This window comes from Procambarus clarkii, chromosome 32 (genome assembly GCF_040958095.1).
Source record: "Procambarus clarkii isolate CNS0578487 chromosome 32, FALCON_Pclarkii_2.0, whole genome shotgun sequence".
NCBI lineage: Eukaryota > Metazoa > Arthropoda > Malacostraca > Decapoda > Cambaridae > Procambarus > Procambarus clarkii.
In genome coordinates, this window is record NC_091181.1 from 4,581,503 (window position 1) to 4,605,930 (window position 24,428).

Sequence of the window (24,428 nt, forward strand, 5' to 3'; positions counted from 1 at the left end):
CAACCTCATCCACCTTGACAACCTCAACTCTCACACTGAACTACAGACTCCGCTGACTCCAGCTGGTGTCAAGACAGCTCTCATGGGCACTCGTCACAGCGCCCCTGGCGCGTCTGACATTGGACACACCCTCCGACAATTACCTGCTTCTATCATTGCTGCTCTCACTAACTTATTCACCTCCCTTCTTGCCTCTGGATATTTTCCTCTCACCGTCAACTCTGCCACTGCTGTTCTCACTCCATAACCTGGGAAACCTCACACTGACCCAAACACTGCAGACCCATCAGCCTTCTAGACACACTTGGCAAAGTCTTTGAAAGGCAAGTTAGCATGAGACTCACAACGCACCTGGAAGACAATGACTTGCTATTAAACAGTTTGACTTCCGGCCTCACCGGTCCACACATGACGCCTTAAATATCATGACCAATTACCTCAGCATCAACCATCACTAAAGGCTTAGGAGCGCACTCATCCCAAAGGACGTTGAGAAGGCCTTGGCATGACGGCCTCAAATAATGCAAACAACTTTAATCTTCCCCATTATCACCACTTAACTTCTTGCTAACTACTTAGACAATAGGACAATGAGGATTAAGTTCATCCGACAACACACTAATTACTTCATATTACATGCCAGTGTTCCTCACGGCTCTGTCCTTGCCTGACACTTTACACCCTAAGCATCACTGCCATTCCTGACCCTATTCATTGCACCATATTAACTATATGCTATGCTGATGCTGTCTCTCACATCACGTCTGCATGTGTCTCACCTGATCACGGAAAGCACAAGAACAACTTTATGTAGTAACAGAATGGGAGTATCACTGGCGCATTATAACCAACTTCAACAACTAAAAAATCCCCTACTTCTCTGTAAAGGAACTGCTCACCCTATTCCAGTTCAACTCTATTCATTCTTCCTTAATCCTACTAACATTTCTGTATCTTGTTCCTCTTGGCCTCACACTTTATCAACAATTACTCTTTCACACACACACATTGCACAGAAACATGCAATAGTTCACCAAGCCATGAACAAATTATACAGACTTACATTTGCCAAACTTGATACTAAAATGCACCACTATAAAGCACTTACTAGACCACTCCTAACATATGCTCCACTTGCTCTCTCCTAAGCGGCAGTAACTAATAAACTAAATCTCCAGAGAATACAAAACAGAGCACTTAGATGTATTCCCAACACTTGTCAGGAAGACTTCAATACCAGCGAAAGTCTTCACGAGAGTACCAACATTCCTGCCCTCAATGTCTACTGGGAAACTTTACTAGACAAACAACTTGACAGACTGCTCTCTTATCACCAACAACACATTGACTTTCTCTTACACTCTCTTAGACACCCAAGACTATATGAAGGGGAGTATTGTGTGTAGGTGCCCTAGACTATATGAAGGGGAGTATTGTGTGTAGGTGCCCTAGACTATATGAAGGGGAGTATTGTGTGTAGGTGCCCTAGACTATATGAAGGGGAGTATTGTGTGTAGGTGCCCTATCTTGAGGTTATCTTGAGATGATTTCGGGGCTTTTAGTGTCCCCACGGCCAGGTCCTCGACCAGGCCTCCACCCCCAGGAAGCAGCCCGTGACAGCTGACTAACACCCAGGTTCCTATTTTACTGCTAGGTAACAGGGGCATAGGGTGAAAGAAACTCTGCCCATTGTTTCTCGCCGGCGCCTGGGATCGAACCCAGGATCACAAGTCCCGCGTGCTGTCCGCTCGGCCGACCGACCCCTAGACTATATGAAGGGGAGTATTGTGTGTAGGTGCCCTAGACAATATGAAGGGGAGTATTGTGTGTCAAGAATAGTTACGTGATGCAAAAAATCGCCATCTCGCAGGATAGTTAGTCATACAGAGCCATATGTTTAGTAGCCTGCACTGGCAAATTTTGGGTACACTGTGAGGATATCTTCAAGAATACGAGTGAATAAAGTAATTGCAAAGCTCCAGGTACCTCATGCCAACGGGTCTGAACGGTCTAATAACTGGGCATTCAGTGATGTAGTGCGGGAGATCATGCCGTAGTTCCTGCTCACAGAGTTTGCAACTGGAGTGCTCAGGATTGGGAGACCCGTCACCTGCAGCCACCTGCCACAGGTAACGGTAACCCAACTTGATCCTTGCAACCACTGTGTCGCACAGTCTAGTGGACGTTTTGTGCTGCCCATAGATATAGGTTTTAGATTTGAAAAAATCATAGCTTTTTATACTAGTACTTTCAGGTCGTTGGGAGTCAGTAAGTTCTTTCCTATCAGATCTGAATGTTTGGACCAATACAGTTTTGACAGCAGAGATGGGGATACCTAGATCTAATTCAACTTCAAACTTGTTACACGCTAATTTGGCTGCAATGTCTGTCTCATTATGATGGGTTATATTTATGTGTGAAGGTATCCATACAAAGGAGATTCGAGACCCTTTACTCTATGCATCAATTAGGTCCTTTATAATTGGGAGTATGAGGTTCTTGCTGTCGATCTTCCAAGAGAGGTTTTCGATTGCTTGAAGAACAGACTTAAATCACAGTATATTATTCCTCTTACAATGTTTTTTTAATGTACTGGTAGCTAGTTGTAATGCTGCTAGTCCTGCTTGTGTGGAGGTCAGCCAGTTGTTTAACCTGACACTGACAGTCTTTGTGCAAATATTATTTCTATAAAACATAAATGCTTCTGCAGTCCGTCCAGTAGAAGATTGGACTGAGCCGTCGGTGTAGACACAGTGCTCGTGAGATCTTAAACTCTCGATGGCGGAGGCAATTGTTTCAAGTGTGACAGCTTAGAGAAAAGCAAGATTCTCATTATCTTTCTTGGTGACAGGTGTGTATGATACTTGAATGGTGGGGTACAGATAAAGAGGAATATCAGAGACAGGTAGATTGCGCTTAAAAGGAATGTTAAGTTTAATGAGATTGTAAGCATTGTTGCTCAGCCATTTATCATAAAAGGAGTGAGTTGGTATGTCGGCACCAGTCAGTAGGGTGTTAACAGCACTAAATAATTTGTCTCTGAGCAATGCAGGTGATGTAGGATCTCTCATGACTTTAAGGCAAAAGGTCGTGTTAACTTGCATTATTCTCTCAAGTATGGTTGGAAGCTTCAGTTCTTCCCTCATGTTGATGATTCTTGTGCATCTTGGGGCACCAAGAATTATCCTCATGGCCTCATTCTGTACTACTTCAAGTTTGTCCAACACAGAGGAGGGGAAATTAATTAAGTGCAGAGCATTATAATCAACGAGAGATCTAACGAACATCATATAGAATAGTCTAGATATTTAATATTGATACCAATATTCTTACCAGTAAGTGTTCTCAATGGTTTTAGTCTTTCTTTTAACCTACGGTGTAGATCATTTACAATGTCACTGTTAATACCAACTCCAAGGTATTTGTGCTGCCCACACGTTTCAATGTTCTGGTTGTTGACCTGGAAAGTTATAGGGACATGAGTTTTCCCTTTGGGATGGAGAACTCTGGATTTAGTTATAGAGGTAACAAGACCACATTCAATGCTTTTAGGAGCGAGTGAACCAAGTAGAGCTTGCAGTCTAGTTTGGGAATTTCCAACAATGTATATATCATCGGCATAACAAATGACGGCTTCGTCAGGTAGTGTGGGAATATCAATTGTTAATTTATGCATCAGAACATTGAACAGTGTAGGACTTAGCACTCCACCCTGGGGTGTACCCAACTCAAAGGGTGCACAGAGTTTACTTTTGACCCCCTTGAAAAGGACTGAGGCGGTTCTGTTACTCGGGTAACCCCTGAGCCATGTCAGCAGTCTTCCCTTAACTCCAAAAGAGGCTAGCTGTTCTGGGATAATTTCTCTGTTTGCTGTATCAAAAGCAGTTTGTAGATCAATAAATGCCGCCTGAGAGTTTGGTCCCTCTCTGATAAGATACTCAGCAAAGCAAGTTTGTGTGCTTCTTCCAGGAAGGAAACCATACAGGTTAGGGGCAAGGTGGGGCTTGATTTGAAACATTAGTCTGTCGAGGATAATCCTCTCAAGAACTTTACACAAGCACGACGTCAGAGAAATGGGTCTGAATTTTTGTGAATTAGGCTTGGGTATGGGTATTATGAGTCCCTGTGTCCAGCGGTCAGGTAAGACACCCTGCCTTAGACTTTGATTCAACAATTCTAGCAAAGGGCTATTTGGCAGCTCAGCAAGTACTCTCATGGTATTGTATGTGATGCCATCCTCTCTAGGAGAGATAGCCTTACCTTTCTTGAGTGCATTTTTAATTTCAAAGGGGGTTATGCCATAGTTATCATCTGACCCTATTTCACTACAGGCAATTTCAATATTGAAGTTACGATTTATTTCGGCACTAGCCAGATGGTGTACATCTAGGGGCAGGCTGCTTATACTAGCAGTGCTTGCATATTGCTGAAGCAGCATGTCGGCATAGTCTACAGGTGAATGGTGATCAAGTTGACGACTGCTAGCACGAGAAATCTTTTTAATTTTATTCCACATTTGGGATGAGGATGTTGCATGATTGATGCCTTGCAGAAAATGTTCCCAGTGCTGGTTATACACCTGTTTCTTTAGCTCTCTAAACTCTCGGCTGGCTTTAAGAAATATGTTGAGGGTGTCAGCTGTTTTATGTGTTTTATACTGCTCAGCTAGGAATAGAACTCTGTCATGCAGGGGCATAAGGCGTGAGTCAGTGAACCACCTCTGTCCCTTCCTCACTGGTTTGGGTCTTGTGAATTTTACAATATTGTCATAAAAAGCGGTTACTTCAGTGACCAGGTCCTCATATAATGCATTGACGGTAGTAAAGCAGTAAGTGTTATACCATTCAGAAATGCGGAATTTGAAGAGCATGTGTAAATTTTCAGGGATATTAATTTTTTTGTTTTCAAAGTTTAGGGGTTTGACATTATAGATAGTGTATGAACTGAATATGGCAAAATGATCACTAACTAATTCATGAACAATTGATCCTCCGACAGCATTATCAATGAGGCCGTGACCAATGACATAATCAAGCCTGCCACCCCTGAGGTGTGTGACGTTAGAGGAGTCAAAGTTGCATACGGACATGTTATTATCTCTTAAGTATTTTACAAAGACTGCCATTCCTGTTTGTTTTGGTGTCACCCAGGCTAGTGTGTCTAGCATTAAAATCACCCATGACTGGTTTGAGAGCTGCTGGTAATTTTTGGAAGAGAAGCTTCCACCATTTGATCACACCTTACATATACATTAACTAAGTTAATAAACCCGGTCGCTGTAGCAATCTGAAACTGCTGATAATGAGTCGTCACTTTTGTGGTTTTTAACATGTTTACACACTACGTTACTTTTAACATACGTCAAGATACCGACATCATGTGAACCAACATTTGAGAAAGCTACATAACCTGGGAGTTTGGGTGGCGTTTTATTTTTTGTGTTTGCAGTGTATGGTTCCTGCAGGCACAGTGCATCAATGTTGTTGGCACCAGCGTACATCAGTAGATCAAACAGCCTCCTTCGCACGCTTCTCACATTCCACGTGAGAAATTTAAGAGTGAGTTGGTCGTGGGTAATGGTGTTCATGAACCTGACGAAGAGAAGTGTTTACAAGTTGCAGACTATTGCGTACAAGTGACAATTGTTGAGTCATCAATGTCAAAGAGTTCTCTCATGTGTTTCAAGGTCAGCTGGTTGCCTGTACCTTTCCCAGCTTCTACAATCACTTCATGTTCATCAGGATTCATAGGGACACAAGCGGTATTGTTTGGAATGAGTTCTTGAGCGCATTTGTTAATTACAGTTAAGACACTCTGGTTTTCATATGTTTCACTCGCCACAGCGGTACTTACAGTACTGGAGGAAGGAAGGGGGGGGGGGGGTGGGTCAATACTTGCTTGAGACGTGTCAACACTTACAGCACTGGAGGGGGTAAATACTTGCATGAGACGTGTCAACACTTACAGCACTGGAGGGGAGGGGTCAATACTTGCTTGAGACGTGTCAACACTTACAGCACTGGAGGGGTCAATACTTGGTTGAGACTTGTCAACACTTACAGCACTGGAGGGGGGGTCAATACTTGCTTGAGACGTGTCAACACTTACAGCACTGGAGGGAGGGTCAATTCTTGCTTGAGACGTGTCAAGACTTACAGCACTGGAGGGGGGGTCAATACTTGCTTGAGACGTGTCAACACTTACAGCACTGGAGGAGTCAACACTTACAGCACTGGAGGAGTCAACACTTACAGCACTGGAGGGAGGGTCAATACTTGCGTGAGACGTGTCAACACTTACAGCACTGGAGGAAGGGTCAATACTTGCTTGAGACGTGTCAACACTTACAGCACTGGAGGGGTAAATACTTGCTTGAGACGTGTCAACACTTACAGTACTGAAGGAGTCAATACTTGCTTGAGACGTGTCAACACTTACAGCACTGGAGGGGGCGGGTCAATACTTGCTTGAGACGTGTCAACACTTACAGCACTGGAGGGGTCAATACTTGCTTGAGACGTGTCAACACTTACAGCACTGGAGGGGGGGTCAATACTTGCTTGAGACGTGACAACACTTACAGCACTGGAGGGAGGGGGGGTCAATACTTACAGCACTGGAGGGGTCAATACTTGCTTGAGACGTGTCAACACTTACAGCACTGGAGGGGGGGGGGTCAATACTTGCTTGAGACGTGTCAACACTTACAGCACTGGAGGGGGGGGTCAATACTTGCTTGAGGTGCCTGAACACTTACAGCACTGCAGGGGTCAATACTTGCTTGAGGCGTGTCAACACTTACAGCACTGGAGGGGTCAATACTTGCTTGTGGCGTGACAACACTTACAGCACTGGAGGGGTCAATACTTGCTTGAGACGTGTCAACACTTACAGCACTGGAGGGGTCAATACTTGCTTGAGACGTGTCAACACTTACAGCACTGGAGGGGGGTCAATACTTGCTTGAGACGTGTCAACACTTACAGCACTGGAGGGGTCAATACTTGCTTGAGACGTGTCAACACTTACAGCACTGGAGGGGTCAATACTTGCTTGAGACGTGTCAACACTTACAGCACTGGAGGGGGGGTCAATACTTGCTTGAGACGTGACAACACTTACAGCACTGGAGGGAGGGGGGGGTCAATACTTACAGCACTGGAGGGGTCAATACTTGCTTGAGAAGTGTCAACACTTACAGCACTGGAGGGGGGGGTCAATACTTGCTTGAGGTGCCTGAACACTTACAGCACTGCAGGGGTCAATACTTGCTTGAGGCGTGTCAACACTTACAGCACTGGAGGGGTCAATACTTGCTTGTGGCGTGACAACACTTACAGCACTGGAGGGGTCAATACTTGCTTGAGACGTGTCAACACTTACAGCACTGGAGGGGTCAATACTTGCTTGAGACGTGTCAACACTTACAGCACAGGAGGGGGGTCAATACTTGCTTGAGACGTGTCAACACTTACAGCACTGGAGGGGTCAATACTTGCTTGAGACGTGACAACACTTACAGCACTGGAGGGGTCAATACTTGCTTGAGACGTGTCAACACTTACAGCACTGGAGGGGTCAATACTTGCTTAAAACGTGATAACACTTTCAGCACTGGAGGGGGGTCAATACTTGCTTGAGATGTGTCAACACTTACAGCACTGGAGGGGTCAATACTTGCTTGAGACGTGTCAACACTTACTGCACTGGAGGGGTCAATACTTGCTTGAGACGTGTCAACACTTACAGCACTGGAGGGGTCAATACTTGCTTGAGACGTGTCAACACTTACAGCACTGGAGGGGGGTCAATACTTGCTTGAGACGTGTCAACACTTACAGCACTGGAGGGGTCAATACTTGCTTGAGACGTGTCAACACTTACAGCACTGGAGGGGTCAATACTTGCTTGAGACGTATCAACACTTACAGCACAGGAGGGGTCAATACTTGCTTGAGACGTGTCAACACTTACAGCACTGGAGGGGTCAATACTTGCTTGAGACGTGTCAACACTTACAGCACTGGAGGGGTCAATACTTCCTTAAGACGTGACAACACTTACAGCACTGGAGGGGTCAATACTTGCTTGAGACGTGTCAACACTTACAGCACTGGAGGGGTCAATACTTGCTTAAAACTTGATAACACTTACAGCACTGGAGGGGGGGTCAATACTTGCTTGAGACGTGTCAACACTTACAGCACTGGAGGGGTCAATACTTGCTTGAGACGTGTCAACACATACAGCACTGGAGGGGTCAATACTTGCTTGAGACGTGTCAACACTTACAGCACTGGAGGGGAGGGTCAATACTTGCTTGAGACGTGACAACACATACAGCACTGGAGGGGTGTCAATACTTGCTTGAGACGTGACTCACTTGCAGCACTGGAGGGGTCAATACTTGCTTGAGGCGTGTCAACACCTACAGCACTGGAGGGGTCAATACTTGCTTGAGACGTGAAAACACATACAGCACTGGAGGGGTCAATACTTGCTTGAGACGTGACAACACTTACAGCACTGGAGGGGTCAATACTTGCTTGGGACGTGTCAACACTTACAGCACTGGAGGGTTCAATACTTGCTTGAGACGTGACAACACTTACAGGACTGGAGGGGTCAATACTTGCTTGAGACGTGTCAACACTTACAGCACTGGAGGAGTCAACACTTACAGCACTGGAGGAGTCAACACTTCCAGCACTGGAGGGAGGGTCAATACTTGCTTGAGACGTGTCAACACTTACAGCACTGGAGGAAGGGTCAATACTTGCTTGAGACGTGTCAACACTTACAGCACTGGAAGGGTAAATACTTGCTTGAGACGTGTCAACACTTACAGTACTGGAGGAGTCAATACTTGCTTGAGACGTGTCAACACTTACAGCACTGGAGGGGGCGGGTCAATACTTGCTTGAGACGTGTCAACACTTACAGCACTGGAGGGGTCAATACTTGCTTGAGACGTGTCAACACTTACAGCACTGGAGGGGGGGTCAATACTTGCTTGAGACGTGTCAACACTTACAGCACTGGAGGGATCAATACTTGCTTGAGACGTGTCAACACTTACAGCACTGGAGGGGTCAATACTTGCTTGAGACGTGTCAACACTTACAGCACTGGAGGGGTCAATACTTGCTTGAGACGTGTCAACACTTACAGCACTGGAGGGGGGGTCAATACTTGCTTGAGACGTGACAACACTTACAGCACTGGAGGGAGGGGGGGTCAATACTTACAGCACTGGAGGGGTCAATACTAGCTTGAGACGTGTCAACACTTACAGCACTGGAGGGGGGGGTCAATACTTGCTTGAGGTGCCTGAACACTTACAGCACTGCAGGGGTCAATACTTGCTTGAGGCGTGTCAACACTTACAGCACTGGAGGGGTCAATACTTGCTTGTGGCGTGACAACACTTACAGCACTGGAGGGGTCAATACTTGCTTGAGACGTGTCAACACTTACAGGACTGGAGGGGTCAATACTTGCTTGAGACGTGTCAACACTTACAGCACTGGAGGGGGGTCAATACTTGCTTAAGACGTGTCAACACTTACAGCACTGGAGGGGTTAATACTTGCTTGAGACGTGACAACACTTACAGCACTGGAGGGGTCAATACTTGCTTGAGACGTGTCAACACTTACAGCACTGGAGGGGTCAATACTTGCTTGAGACGTGTCAACACTTACAGCACTGGAGGGGGGGGTCAATACCATCTTGAGACGTGTCAACACTTACAGCACTGGAGGGGTCAATACTTGCTTGAGACGTGTCAACACTTACAGCACTGGAGGGGTCAATACTTGCTTGAGACGTGTCAACACTTACAGCACTGGAGGGGTCAATACTTGCTTGAGACGTGTCAACACTTACAGCACTGGAGGGGTCAATACTTGCTTGAGACGTGTCAACACTTACAGCACTGGAGGGGTCAATACTTCCTTAAGACGTGACAACACTTACAGCACTGGAGGGGTCAATACTTGCTTGAGACGTGTCAACACTTACAGCACTGGAGGGGTCAATACTTGCTTAAAACGTGATAACACTTACAGCACTGGAGGGGGGGTCAATACTTGCTTGAGACGTGTCAACACTTACAGCACTGGAGGGGTCAATACTTGCTTGAGACGTGTCAACACTTACAGCACTGGAGGGGTCAATACTTGCTTGAGACGTGACAACACTTACAGAACTGGAGGGGTCAATACTTGCTTGAGACGTGTCAACACTTACAGCACTGGAGGGTTCAATACTTGCTTGAGACGTGACAACACTTACAGGACTGGAGGGGTCAATACTTGCTTGAGACGTGTCAACACTTACAGCACTGGAGGGGTCAATACATGCTTGAGAAGTGTCAACACTTAAAGCACTGGAGGGGGGGTCAATACTTGCTTGAGACGTGTCAACACTTACAGCACTGGAAGGGGGGGTCAATACTTGCTTGAGACGTGTCAACACTTACAGCACTGGAGGGGGGGGTCAATACTTGCTTGAGACGTGTCAACACTTACAGCACTGGAGGGGGGTCAATACTTGCTTGAGACGTGTCAACACTTACAGCACTGGGGGGGTCAATACTTGCTTGAGACGTGTCAACACTTACAGCACTGGAGGGGTCAATACTTGCTTGTGACGTGACAACACCTACAGCACTGGAGGGGTCAATACTTGCTTGAGACGTGTCAACACTTACAGCACTGGAGGGGGGGTCAATACTTGCTTGAGACGTGTCAACACTTACAGCACTGGAGGGGGGGTCAATACTTGCTTGAGGCGTGTCACCACTTACAGCACTGGAGGGGTCAATACTTGCTTGAGAGTGTCAACACTTATAGCACTGGAAGGGTCAATACTTGCTTGAGACGTGTCAACACTTGCAGCACTGGAGGGGTCAATACTTGCTTGAGACGTGTCAACACTTACAGCATTGGAGGGGTCAATACTTGCTTGAGACGTGTCAACACTTACAGCACTGGAGGAGTCAATTCTTGATTGAGACGAGTCAACACTTACAGCACTGGAGGGGTCAATACTTGCTTGAGACGTGTCAACACTTACAGCACTGGAGGGGGGTCAATACTTGCTTGAGACGTGTCAACACTTACAGCACTGGAGGGGTCAATACTTGCTTGAGACGTGTCAACACTTACAGCACTGGAGGGGTCAATACTTGCTTGAGACGTGTCAACACTTACAGCACTGGAGGGGTCAATACGTGCTTGAGACGTGTCAACACTTACAGCACTGGAGGGGTCAATACTTGCTTGAGACGTGTCAACACTTACAGCACAGGAGGGGTCAATACTTGCTTGAGACGTGTCAACACTTACAGCACTGGAGGGGTCAATACTTCCTTGAGACGTGACAACACTTACAGCACTGGAGGGGTCAATACATGCTTGAGACGTGTCAACACTTACAGCACTGGAGGGGTCAATACTTGCTTGAGACGTGTCAACACTTACAGCACTGGAGGGGTCAATTCTTGCTTGAGACGTGTCAACACTTACAGCACTGGAGGGGGGGTCAATACTTGCTTGAGACGTGACAACACTTACAGCACTGGAGGGAGGGGGGGTCAATACTTACAGCACTGGAGGGGTCAATACTAGCTTGAGACGTGTCAACACTTACAGCACTGGAGGGGGTGGGTCAATACTTGCTTGAGGTGCCTGAACACTTACAGCACTGCAGGGGTCAATACTTGCTTGAGGGGTGTCAACACTTACAGCACTGGAGGGGTCAATACTTGCTTGTGGCGTGACAACACTTACAGCACTGGAGGGGTCAATACTTGCTTGAGACGTGTCAACACTTACAGGACTGGAGGGGTCAATACTTGCTTGAGACGTGTCAACACTTACAGCACTGGAGGGGGGTCAATACTTGCTTAAGACGTGTCAACACTTACAGCACTGGAGGGGTTAATACTTGCTTGAGACGTGACAACACTTACAGCACTGGAGGGGTCAATACTTGCTTGAGACGTGTCAACACTTACAGCACTGGAGGGGTCAATACTTGCTTGAGACGTGTCAACACTTACAGCACTGGAGGGGGGGTCAATACCATCTTGAGACGTGTCAACACTTACAGCACTGGAGGGGTCAATACTTGCTTGAGACGTGTCAACACTTACAGCACTGGAGGGGTCAATACTTGCTTGAGACGTGTCAACACTTACAGCACTGGAGGGGTCAATACTTGCTTGAGACGTGTCAACACTTACAGCACTGGAGGGGTCAATACTTGCTTGAGACGTGTCAACACTTACAGCACTGGAGGGGTCAATACTTCCTTAAGACGTGACAACACTTACAGCACTGGAGGGGTCAATACTTGCTTGAGACGTGTCAACACTTACAGCACTGGAGGGGTCAATACTTGCTTAAAACGTGATAACACTTACAGCACTGGAGGGGGGGTCAATACTTGCTTGAGACGTGTCAACACTTACAGCACTGGAGGGGAGGGTCAATACTTGCTTGAGACGTGACAACACATACAGCACTGGAGGGGTGTCAATACTTGCTTGAGACGTGACTCACTTGCAGCACTAGAGGGGTCAATACTTGCTTGAGGCGTGTCAACACCTACAGCACTGGAGGGGTCAATACTTGCTTGAGACGTGAAAACACTTACAGCACTGGAGGGGTCAATACTTGCTTGAGACGTGTCAAAACTTACAGCACTGGAGGGTTCAATACTTGCTTGAGACGTGACAACACTTACAGGACTGGAGGGGTCAATACTTGCTTGAGACGTGTCAACACTTACAGCACTGGAGGGGTCAATACATGCTTGAGAAGTGTCAACACTTAAAGCACCGGAGGGGGGGTCAATACTTGCTTGAGACGTGTCAACACTTACAGCACTGGAAGGGGGGGGTCAATACTTGCTTGAGACGTGTCAACACTTACAGCACTGGAGGGGGGGTCAATACTTGCTTGAGACGTGTCAACACTTACAGCACTGGAGGGGGGGTCAATACTTGCTTGAGACGTGTCAACACTTACAGCACTGGGGGGGTCAATACTTGCTTGAGACGTGTCAACACTTGCAGCACTAGAGGGGTCAATACTTGCTTGAGACGTGTCAACACTTACAGCATTGGAGGGGTCAATACTTGCTTGAGACGTGTCAACACTTACAGCACTGGAGGAGTCAATTCTTGATTGAGACGAATCAACACTTACAGCACTGGAGGGGTCAATACTTGCTTGAGACGTGTCAACACTTACAGCACTGGAGGGGGGTCAATACTTGCTTGAGACGTGTCAACACTTACAGCACTGGAGGGGTCAATACTTGCTTGAGACGTGTCAACACTTGCAGCACTGGAGGGGTCAATACTTGCTTGAGACGTGTCAACACTTACAGCACTGGAGGGGTCAATACGTGCTTGAGACGTGTCAACACTTACAGCACTGGAGGGGTCAATACTTGCTTGAGACGTGTCAACACTTACAGCACAGGAGGGGTCAATACTTGCTTGAGACGTGTCAACACTTACAGCACTGGAGGGGTCAATACTTCCTTGAGACGTGACAACACTTACAGCACTGGAGGGGTCAATACATGCTTGAGACGTGTCAACACTTACAGCACTGGAGGGGTCAATACTTGCTTGAGACGTGTCAACACTTACAGCACTGGAGGGGTCAATACTTGCTTGAGACGTGTCAACACTTACAGCACTGGAGGGGGGTCAATACTTGCTTGAGACGTGACAACACTTACAGCACTGGAGGGAGGGGGGGTCAATACTTACAGCACTGGAGGGGTCAATACTAGCTTGAGACGTGTCAACACTTACAGCACTGGAGGGGGGGTCAATACTTGCTTGAGGTGCCTGAACACTTACAGCACTGCAGGGGTCAATACTTGCTTGAGGCGTGTCAACACTTACAGCACTGGAGGGGTCAATACTTGCTTGTGGCGTGACAACACTTACAGCACTGGAGGGGTCAATACTTGCTTGAGACGTGTCAACACTTACAGGACTGGAGGGGTCAATACTTGCTTGAGACGTGTCAACACTTACAGCACTGGAGGGGGGTCAATACTTGCTTAAGACGTGTCAACACTTACAGCACTGGAGGGGTTAATACTTGCTTGAGACGTGACAACACTTACAGCACTGGAGGGGTCAATACTTGCTTGAGACGTGTCAACACTTACAGCACTGGAGGGGTCAATACTTGCTTGAGACGTGTCAACACTTACAGCACTGGAGGGGGGGTCAATACCATCTTGAGACGTGTCAACACTTACAGCACTGGAGGGGTCAATACTTGCTTGAGACGTGTCAACACTTACAGCACTGGAGGGGTCAATACTTGCTTGAGACGTGTCAACACTTACAGCACTGGAGGGGTCAATACTTGCTTGAGACGTGTCAACACTTACAGCACTGGAGGGGTCAATACTTGCTTGAGACGTGTCAACACTTACAGCACTGGAGGGGTCAATACTTCCTTAAGACGTGACAACACTTACAGCACTGGAGGGGTCAATACTTGCTTGAGACGTGTCAACACTTACAGCACTGGAGGGGTCAATACTTGCTTAAAACGTGATAACACTTACAGCACTGGAGGGGGGGTCAATACTTGCTTGAGACGTGTCAACACTTACAGCACTGGAGGGGTCAATACTTGCTTGAGACGTGTCAACACTTACAGCACTGGAGGGGAGGGTCAATACTTGCTTGAGACGTGACAACACATACAGCACTGGAGGGGTGTCAATACTTGCTTGAGACGTGACTCACTTGCAGCACTAGAGGGGTCAATACTTGCTTGAGGCGTGTCAACACCTACAGCACTGGAGGGGTCAATACTTGCTTGAGACGTGAAAACACATACAGCACTGGAGGGGTCAATACTTGCTTGAGACGTGACAACACTTACAGCACTGGAGGGGTCAATACTTGCTTGAGACGTGTCAAAACTTACAGCACTGGAGGGTTCAATACTTGCTTGAGACGTGACAACACTTACAGGACTGGAGGGGTCAATACTTGCTTGAGACGTGTCAACACTTACAGCACTGGAGGGGTCAATACATGCTTGAGAAGTGTCAACACTTAAAGCACCGGAGGGGGGGTCAATACTTGCTTGAGACGTGTCAACACTTACAGCACTGGAAGGGGGGGGGTCAATACTTGCTTGAGACGTGTCAACACTTACAGCACTGGAGGGGGGGGGTCAATACTTGCTTGAGACGTGTCAACACTTACAGCACTGGAGGGGGGGTCAATACTTGCTTGAGACGTGTCAACACTTACAGCACTGGGGGGGTCAATACTTGCTTGAGACGTGTCAACACTTACAGCACTGGAGGGGGTCAATACTTGCTTGTGACGTGACAACACCTACAGCACTGGAGGGGTCAATACTTGCTTGAGACGTGTCACCACTTACAGCACTGGAGGGGTCAATACTTGCTTGAGACGTGTCAACACTTACAGCACTGGAAGGGTCAATACTTGCTTGAGACGTGTCAACACTTGCAGCACTGGAGGGGTCAATACTTGCTTGAGACGTGTCAACACTTACAGCATTGGAGGGGTCAATACTTGCTTGAGACGTGTCAACACTTACAGCACTGGAGGAGTCAATTCTTGATTGAGACGAGTCAACACTTACAGCACTGGAGGGGTCAATACTTGCTTGAGACGTGTCAACACTTACAGCACTGGAGGGGGGTCAATACTTGCTTGAGACGTGTCAACACTTACAGCACTGGAGGGGTCAATACTTGCTTGAGACGTGTCAACACTTACAGCACTGGAGGGGTCAATACTTGCTTGAGACGTGTCAACACTTACAGCACTGGAGGGGTCAATACGTGCTTGAGACGTGTCAACACTTACAGCACTGGAGGGCTCAATACTTGCTTGAGACGTGTCAACACTTACAGCACAGGAGGGGTCAATACTTGCTTGAGACGTGTCAACACTTACAGCACTGGAGGGGTCAATACTTCCTTGAGACGTGACAACACTTACAGCACTGGAGGGGTCAATACATGCTTGAGACGTGTCAACACTTACAGCACTGGAGGGATCAATACTTGCTTGAGACGTGTCAACACTTACAGCACTGGAGGGGTCAATACTTGCTTGAGACGTGTCAACACTTACAGCACTGGAGGGGGGTCAATACTTGCTTGAGACGTGTCAACACTTACAGCACTGGAGGGGTCAATACTTGCTTGAGACGTGTCAACACTTACAGCACTGGAGGGGGGTCAATACTTGCTTGAGACGTGTCAACACTTACAGCACTGGAGGGGTCAATACTTGCTTAAAACGTGATAACACTTACAGCACTGGAGGGGGGGTCAATACTTGCTTGAGACGTGTCAACACTTACAGCACTGGAGGGGTCAATACTTGCTTGAGACGTGTCAACACTTACAGCACTGGAGGGGAGGGTCAATACTTGCTTGAGACGTGACAACACATACAGCACTGGAGGGGTGTCAATACTTGCTTGTGACGTGACTCACTTGCAGCACTGGAGGGGTCAATACTTGCTTGAGGCGTGTCAACACCTACAGCACTGGAGGGGTCAATACTTGCTTGAGACGTGTCAACACTTACAGCACTGGAGGGGAGGGTCAATACTTGCTTGAGACGTGACAACACATACAGCACTGGAGGGGTGTCAATACTTGCTTGAGACGTGACTCACTTGCAGCACTAGAGGGGTCAATACTTGCTTGAGGCGTGTCAACACCTACAGCACTGGAGGGGTCAATACTTGCTTGAGACGTGAAAACACATACAGCACTGGAGGGGTCAATACTTGCTTGAGACGTGACAACACTTACAGCACTGGAGGGGTCAATACTTGCTTGAGACGTGTCAAAACTTACAGCACTGGAGGGTTCAATACTTGCTTGAGACGTGACAACACTTACAGGACTGGAGGGGTCAATACTTGCTTGAGACGTGTCAACACTTACAGCACTGGAGGGGTCAATACATGCTTGAGAAGTGTCAACACTTAAAGCACCGGAGGGGGGGTCAATACTTGCTTGAGACGTGTCAACACTTACAGCACTGGAAGGGGGGGGGTCAATACTTGCTTGAGACGTGTCAACACTTACAGCACTGGAGGGGGGGGTCAATACTTGCTTAAGCCGTGTCAACACTTACAGCACTGGAGGGGGGGTCAATACTTGCTTGAGACGTGTCAACACTTACAGCACTGGGGGGGGTCAATACTTGCTTGAGACGTGTCAACACTTACAGCACTGGAGGGGTCAATACTTGCTTGTGACGTGACAACACCTGCAGCACTGGAGGGGTCAATACTTGCTTGAGACGTGTCACCACTTACAGCACTGGAGGGGTCAATACTTGCTTGAGACGTGTCAACACTTACAGCACTGGAAGGGTCAATACTTGCTTGAGACGTGTCAACACTTGCAGCACTGGAGGGGTCAATACTTGCTTGAGACGTGTCAACACTTACAGCATTGGAGGGGTCAATACTTGCTTGAGACGTGTCAACACTTACAGCACTGGAGGAGTCAATTCTTGATTGAGACGAGTCAACACTTACAGCACTGGAGGGGTCAATACTTGCTTGAGACGTGTCAACACTTACAGCACTGGAGGGGGGTCAATACTTGCTTGAGACGTGTCAACACTTACAGCACTGGAGGGGTCAATACTTGCTTGAGACGTGTCAACACTTACAGCACTGGAGGGGTCAATACTTGCTTGAGACGTGTCAACACTTACAGCACTGGAGGGGTCAATACGTGCTTGAGACGTGTCAACACTTACAGCACTGGAGGGGTCAATACTTGCTTGAGACGTGTCAACACTTACAGCACAGGAGGGGTCAATACTTGCTTGAGACGTGTCAACACTTACAGCACTGGAGGGGTCAATACTTCCTTGAGACGTGACAACACTTACAGCACTGGAGGGGTCAATACATGCTTGAGACGTGTCAACACTTACAGCACTGGAGGGGTCAATACTTGCTTGAGACGTGTCAACACTTACAGCACTGGAGGGGGGTCAATACTTGCTTGAGACGTGTCAACACTTACAGCACTGGAGGGGTCAATACTTGCTTGAGACGTGTCAACACTTACAGCACTGGAGGGGGGTCAATACTTGCTTGAGACGTGTCAACACTTACAGCACTGGAGGGGTCAATACTTGCTTAAAACGTGATAACACTTACAGCACTGGAGGGGGGGTCAATACTTGCTTGAGACGTGTCAACACTTACAGCACTGGAGGGGTCAATACTTGCTTGAGACGTGTCAACACTTACAGCACTGGAGGGGAGGGTCAATACTTGCTTGAGACGTGACAACACATACAGCACTGGAGGGGAGTCAATACTTGCTTGTGACGTGACTCACTTGCAGCACTGGAGGGGTCAATACTTGCTTGAGGCGTGTCAACACCTACAGCACTGGAGGGGTCAATACTTGCTTGAGACGTGAAAACACATACAGCACTGGAGGGGTCAATACTTGCTTGAGACGTGACAACACTTACAGCACTGGAGGGGTCAATACTTGCTTGAGACGTGTCAAAACTTACAGCACTGGAGGGTTCAATACTTGCTTGAGACGTGACAACACTTACAGGACTGGAGGGGTCAATACTTGCTTGAGACGTGTCAACACTTACAGCACTGGAGGGGTCAATACATGCTTGAGAAGTGTCAACACTTAAAGCACCGGAGGGGGGGTCAATACTTGCTTGAGACGTGTCAACACTTACAGCACTGGAAGGGGGGGGGTCAATACTTGCTTGAGACGTGTCAACACTTACAGCACTGGAGGGGGGTCAATACTTGCTTGAGACGTGTCAACACTTACAGCACTGGAGGGGTCAATACTTGCTTAAAACGTGATAACACTTACAGCACTGGAGGGGGGGTCAATACTTGCTTGAGACGTGTCAACACTTACAGCACTGGAGGGGTCAATACTTGCTTGAGACGTGTCAACACTTACAGCACTGGAGGGGAGGGTCAATACTTGCTTGAGACGTGACAACACATACAGCACTGGAGGGGTGTCAATACTTGCTTGTGACGTGACTCACTTGCAGCACTGGAGGGGTCAATACTTGCTTGAGACGTGTCAACACTTACAGCACTGGAGGGGAGGGTCAATACTTGCTTGAGACGTGACAACACATACAGCACTGGAGGGGTGTCAATACTTGCTTGTGACGTGACTCACTTGCAGCACTGGAGGGGTCAATACTTGCTTGAGGCGTGTCAACACCTACAGCACTGGAGGGGTCAATACTTGCTTGAGACGTGAAAACACATACAGCACTGGAGGGGTCAATACTTGCTTGAGACGTGACAACACTTACAGCACTGGAGGGGTCAATACTTGCTTGAGACGTGTCAAAACTTACAGCACTGGAGGGTTCAATACTTGCTTGAGACGTGACAACACTTACAGGACTGGAGGGGTCAATACTTGCTTGAGACGTGTCAACACTTACAGCACTGGAGGGGTCAATACATGCTTGAGAAGTGTCAACACTTAAAGCACCGGAGGGGGGGTCAATACTTGCTTGAGACGTGTCAACACTTACAGCACTGGAAGGGGGGGGTCAATACTTGCTTGAGACGTGTCAACACTTACAGCACTGGAGGGGGGGGTCAATACTTGCTTGAGACGTGTCAACACTTACAGCATTGGAGGGGTCAATACTTGCTTGAGACGTGTCAACACTTACAGCACTGGAGGAGTCAATTCTTGATTGAGACGAGTCAACACTTACAGCACTGGAGGGGTCAATACTTGCTTGAGACGTGTCAACACTTACAGCACTGGAGGGGGGTCAATACTTGCTTGAGACGTGTCAACACTTACAGCACTGGAGGGGTCAATACTTGCTTGAGACGTGTCAACACTTACAGCACTGGAGGGGTCAATACTTGCTTGAGACGTGTCAACACTTACAGCACTGGAGGGGTCAATACGTGCTTGAGACGTGTCAACACTTACAGCACTGGAGGGGTCAATACTTGCTTGAGACGTGTCAACACTTACAGCACAGGAGGGGTCAATACTTGCTTGAGACGTGTCAACACTTACAGCACTGGAGGGGTCAATACTTCCTTGAGACGTGACAACACTTACAGCACTGGAGGGGTCAATACATGCTTGAGACGTGTCAACACTTACAGCACTGGAGGGATCAATACTTGCTTGAGACGTGTCAACACTTACAGCACTGGAGGGGTCAATACTTGCTTGAGACGTGTCAACACTTACAGCACTGGAGGGGGGTCAATACTTGCTTGAGACGTGTCAACACTTACAGCACTGGAGGGGTCAATACTTGCTTGAGACGTGTCAACACTTACAGCACTGGAGGGGGGTCAATACTTGCTTGAGACGTGTCAACACTTACAGCACTGGAGGGGTCAATACTTGCTTAAAACGTGATAACACTTACAGCACTGGAGGGGGGGTCAATACTTGCTTGAGACGTGTCAACACTTACAGCACTGGAGGGGTCAATACTTGCTTGAGACGTGTCAACACTTACAGCACTGGAGGGGAGGGTCAATACTTGCTTGAGACGTGACAACACATACAGCACTGGAGGGGTGTCAATACTTGCTTGTGACGTGACTCACTTGCAGCACTGGAGGGGTCAATACTTGCTTGAGGCGTGTCAACACCTACAGCACTGGAGGGGTCAATACTTGCTTGAGACGTGAAAACACATACAGCACTGGAGGGGTCAATACTTGCTTGAGACGTGACAACACTTACAGCACTGGAGGGGTCAATACTTGCTTGAGACGTGTCAAAACTTACAGCACTGGAGGGTTCAATACTTGCTTGAGACGTGACAACACTTACAGGACTGGAGGGGTCAATACTTGCTTGAGACGTGTCAACACTTACAGCACTGGAGGGGTCAATACATGCTTGAGAAGTGTCAACACTTAAAGCACCGGAGGGGGGGTCAATACTTGCTTGAGACGTGTCAACACTTACAGCACTGGAAGGGGGGGGGGGTCAATACTTGCTTGAGACGTGTCAACACTTACAGCACTGGAGGGGGGTCAATACTTGCTTGAGACGTGTCAACACTTACAGCACTGGAGGGGTCAATACTTGCTTAAAACGTGATAACACTTACAGCACTGGAGGGGGGGTCAATACTTGCTTGAGACGTGTCAACACTTACAGCACTGGAGGGGTCAATACTTGCTTGAGACGTGTCAACACTTACAGCACTGGAGGGGAGGGTCAATACTTGCTTGAGACGTGACAACACATACAGCACTGGAGGGGTGTCAATACTTGCTTGTGACGTGACTCACTTGCAGCACTGGAGGGGTCAATACTTGCTTGAGACGTGTCAACACTTACAGCACTGGAGGGGAGGGTCAATACTTGCTTGAGACGTGACAACACATACAGCACTGGAGGGGTGTCAATACTTGCTTGTGACGTGACTCACTTGCAGCACTGGAGGGGTCAATACTTGCTTGAGGCGTGTCAACACCTACAGCACTGGAGGGGTCAATACTTGCTTGAGACGTGAAAACACATACAGCACTGGAGGGGTCAATACTTGCTTGAGACGTGACAACACTTACAGCACTGGAGGGGTCAATACTTGCTTGAGACGTGTCAAAACTTACAGCACTGGAGGGTTCAATACTTGCTTGAGACGTGACAACACTTACAGGACTGGAGGGGTCAATACTTGCTTGAGACGTGTCAACACTTACAGCACTGGAGGGGTCAATACATGCTTGAGAAGTGTCAACACTTAAAGCACCGGAGGGGGGGTCAATACTTGCTTGAGACGTGTCAACACTTACAGCACTGGAAGGGGGGGGGTCAATACTTGCTTGAGACGTGTCAACACTTACAGCACTGGAGGGGGGGGTCAATACTTGCTTGAGACGTGTCAACACTTACAGCACTGGAGGGGGGGTCAATACTTGCTTGAGACGTGTCAACACTTACAGCACTGGGGGGGTCAATACTTGCTTGAGACGTGTCAACACTTACAGCACTGGAGGGGTCAATACTTGCTTGTGACGTGACAACACCTACAGCACTGGAGGGGTCAATACTTGCTTGAGACGTGTCACCACTTACAGCACTGGAGGGGTCAATACTTGCTTGAGACGTGTCAACACTTACAGCACTGGAAGGGTCAATACTTGCTTGAGACGTGTCAACACTTGCAGCACTGGAGGGGTCAATACTTGCTTGAGACGTGTCAACACTTACAGCATTGGAGGAGTCAATACTTGCTTGAGACGTGTCAACACTTACAGCACTGGAGGAGTCAATTCTTGATTGAGACGAGTCAACACTTACAGCACTGGAGGGGTCAATACTTGCTTGAGACGTGTCAACACTTACAGCACTGGAGGGGGGTCAATACTTGCTTGAGACGTGTCAACACTTACAGCACTGGAGGGGTCAATACTTGCTTGAGACGTGTCAACACTTACAGCACTGGAGGGGTCAATACTTGCTTGAGACGTGTCAACACTTACAGCACTGGAGGGGTCAATACGTGCTTGAGACGTGTCAACACGTACAGCACTGGAGGGGTCAATACTTGCTTGAGACGTGTCAACACTTACAGCACAGGAGGGGTCAATACTTGCTTGAGACGTGTCAACACTTACAGCACTGGAGGGGTCAATACTTCCTTGAGACGTGACAACACTTACAGCACTGGAGGGGTCAATACATGCTTGAGACGTGTCAACACTTACAGCACTGGAGGGATCAATACTTGCTTGAGACGTGTCAACACTTACAGCACTGGAGGGGTCAATACTTGCTTGAGACGTGTCAACACTTACAGCACTGGAGGGGGGTCAATACTTGCTTGAGACGTGTCAACACTTACAGCACTGGAGGGGTCAATACTTGCTTGAGACGTGTCAACACTTACAGCACTGGAGGGGGGTCAATACTTGCTTGAGACGTGTCAACACTTACAGCACTGGAGGGGTCAATACTTGCTTAAAACGTGATAACACTTACAGCACTGGAGGGGGGGTCAATACTTGCTTGAGACGTGTCAACACTTACAGCACTGGAGGGGTCAATACTTGCTTGAGACGTGTCAACACTTACAGCACTGGAGGGGAGGGTCAATACTTGCTTGAGACGTGACAACACATACAGCACTGGAGGGGTGTCAATACTTGCTTGTGACGTGACTCACTTGCAGCACTGGAGGGGTCAATACTTGCTTGAGACGTGTCAACACTTACAGCACTGGAGGGGAGGGTCAATACTTGCTTGAGACGTGACAACACATACAGCACTGGAGGGGTGTCAATACTTGCTTGTGACGTGACTCACTTGCAGCACTGGAGGGGTCAATACTTGCTTGAGGCGTGTCAACACCTACAGCACTGGAGGGGTCAATACTTGCTTGAGACGTGAAAACACATACAGCACTGGAGGGGTCAATACTTGCTTGAGACGTGACAACACTTACAGCACTGGAGGGGTCAATACTTGCTTGAGACGTGTCAAAACTTACAGCACTGGAGGGTTCAATACTTGCTTGAGACGTGACAACACTTACAGGACTGGAGGGGTCAATACTTGCTTGAGACGTGTCAACACTTACAGCACTGGAGGGGTCAATACATGCTTGAGAAGTGTCAACACTTAAAGCACCGGAGGGGGGGTCAATACTTGCTTGAGACGTGTCAACACTTACAGCACTGGAAGGGGGGGGTCAATACTTGCTTGAGACGTGTCAACACTTACAGCACTGGAGGGGGGGGTCAATACTTGCTTGAGACGTGTCAACACTTACAGCATTGGAGGGGTCAATACTTGCTTGAGACGTGTCAACACTTACAGCACTGGAGGAGTCAATTCTTGATTGAGACGAGTCAACACTTACAGCACTGGAGGGGTCAATACTTGCTTGAGACGTGTCAACACTTACAGCACTGGAGGGGGGTCAATACTTGCTTGAGACGTGTCAACACTTACAGCACTGGAGGGGTCAATACTTGCTTGAGACGTGTCAACACTTACAGCACTGGAGGGGTCAATACTTGCTTGAGACGTGTCAACACTTACAGCACTGGAGGGGTCAATACGTGCTTGAGACGTGTCAACACTTACAGCACTGGAGGGGTCAATACTTGCTTGAGACGTGTCAACACTTACAGCACAGGAGGGGTCAATACTTGCTTGAGACGTGTCAACACTTACAGCACTGGAGGGGTCAATACTTCCTTGAGACGTGACAACACTTACAGCACTGGAGGGGTCAATACATGCTTGAGACGTGTCAACACTTACAGCACTGGAGGGATCAATACTTGCTTGAGACGTGTCAACACTTACAGCACTGGAGGGGTCAATACTTGCTTGAGACG

At 47.9% G+C, this 24,428-nt stretch overlaps 1 protein-coding gene across 1 annotated transcript in view; it reads right to left on the reverse strand.

Moving 5' to 3' along the window:
• Positions 1–294: 294 nt before the first annotated feature.
• LOC138370387 (uncharacterized) overlaps positions 295–24,428 on the reverse strand; it is a 39,204-nt gene continuing 15,070 nt past the window's right edge. The window contains exons 3-5 of the mRNA XM_069334741.1: positions 10,811–11,038; positions 8,658–8,805; positions 295–351 (exon numbers count right to left, since the gene is read on the reverse strand). Coding sequence (XP_069190842.1) covers positions 295–351; positions 8,658–8,805; positions 10,811–11,038 — 433 coding nt within the window. The remainder of the gene's footprint in view (positions 352–8,657; positions 8,806–10,810; positions 11,039–24,428) is intronic.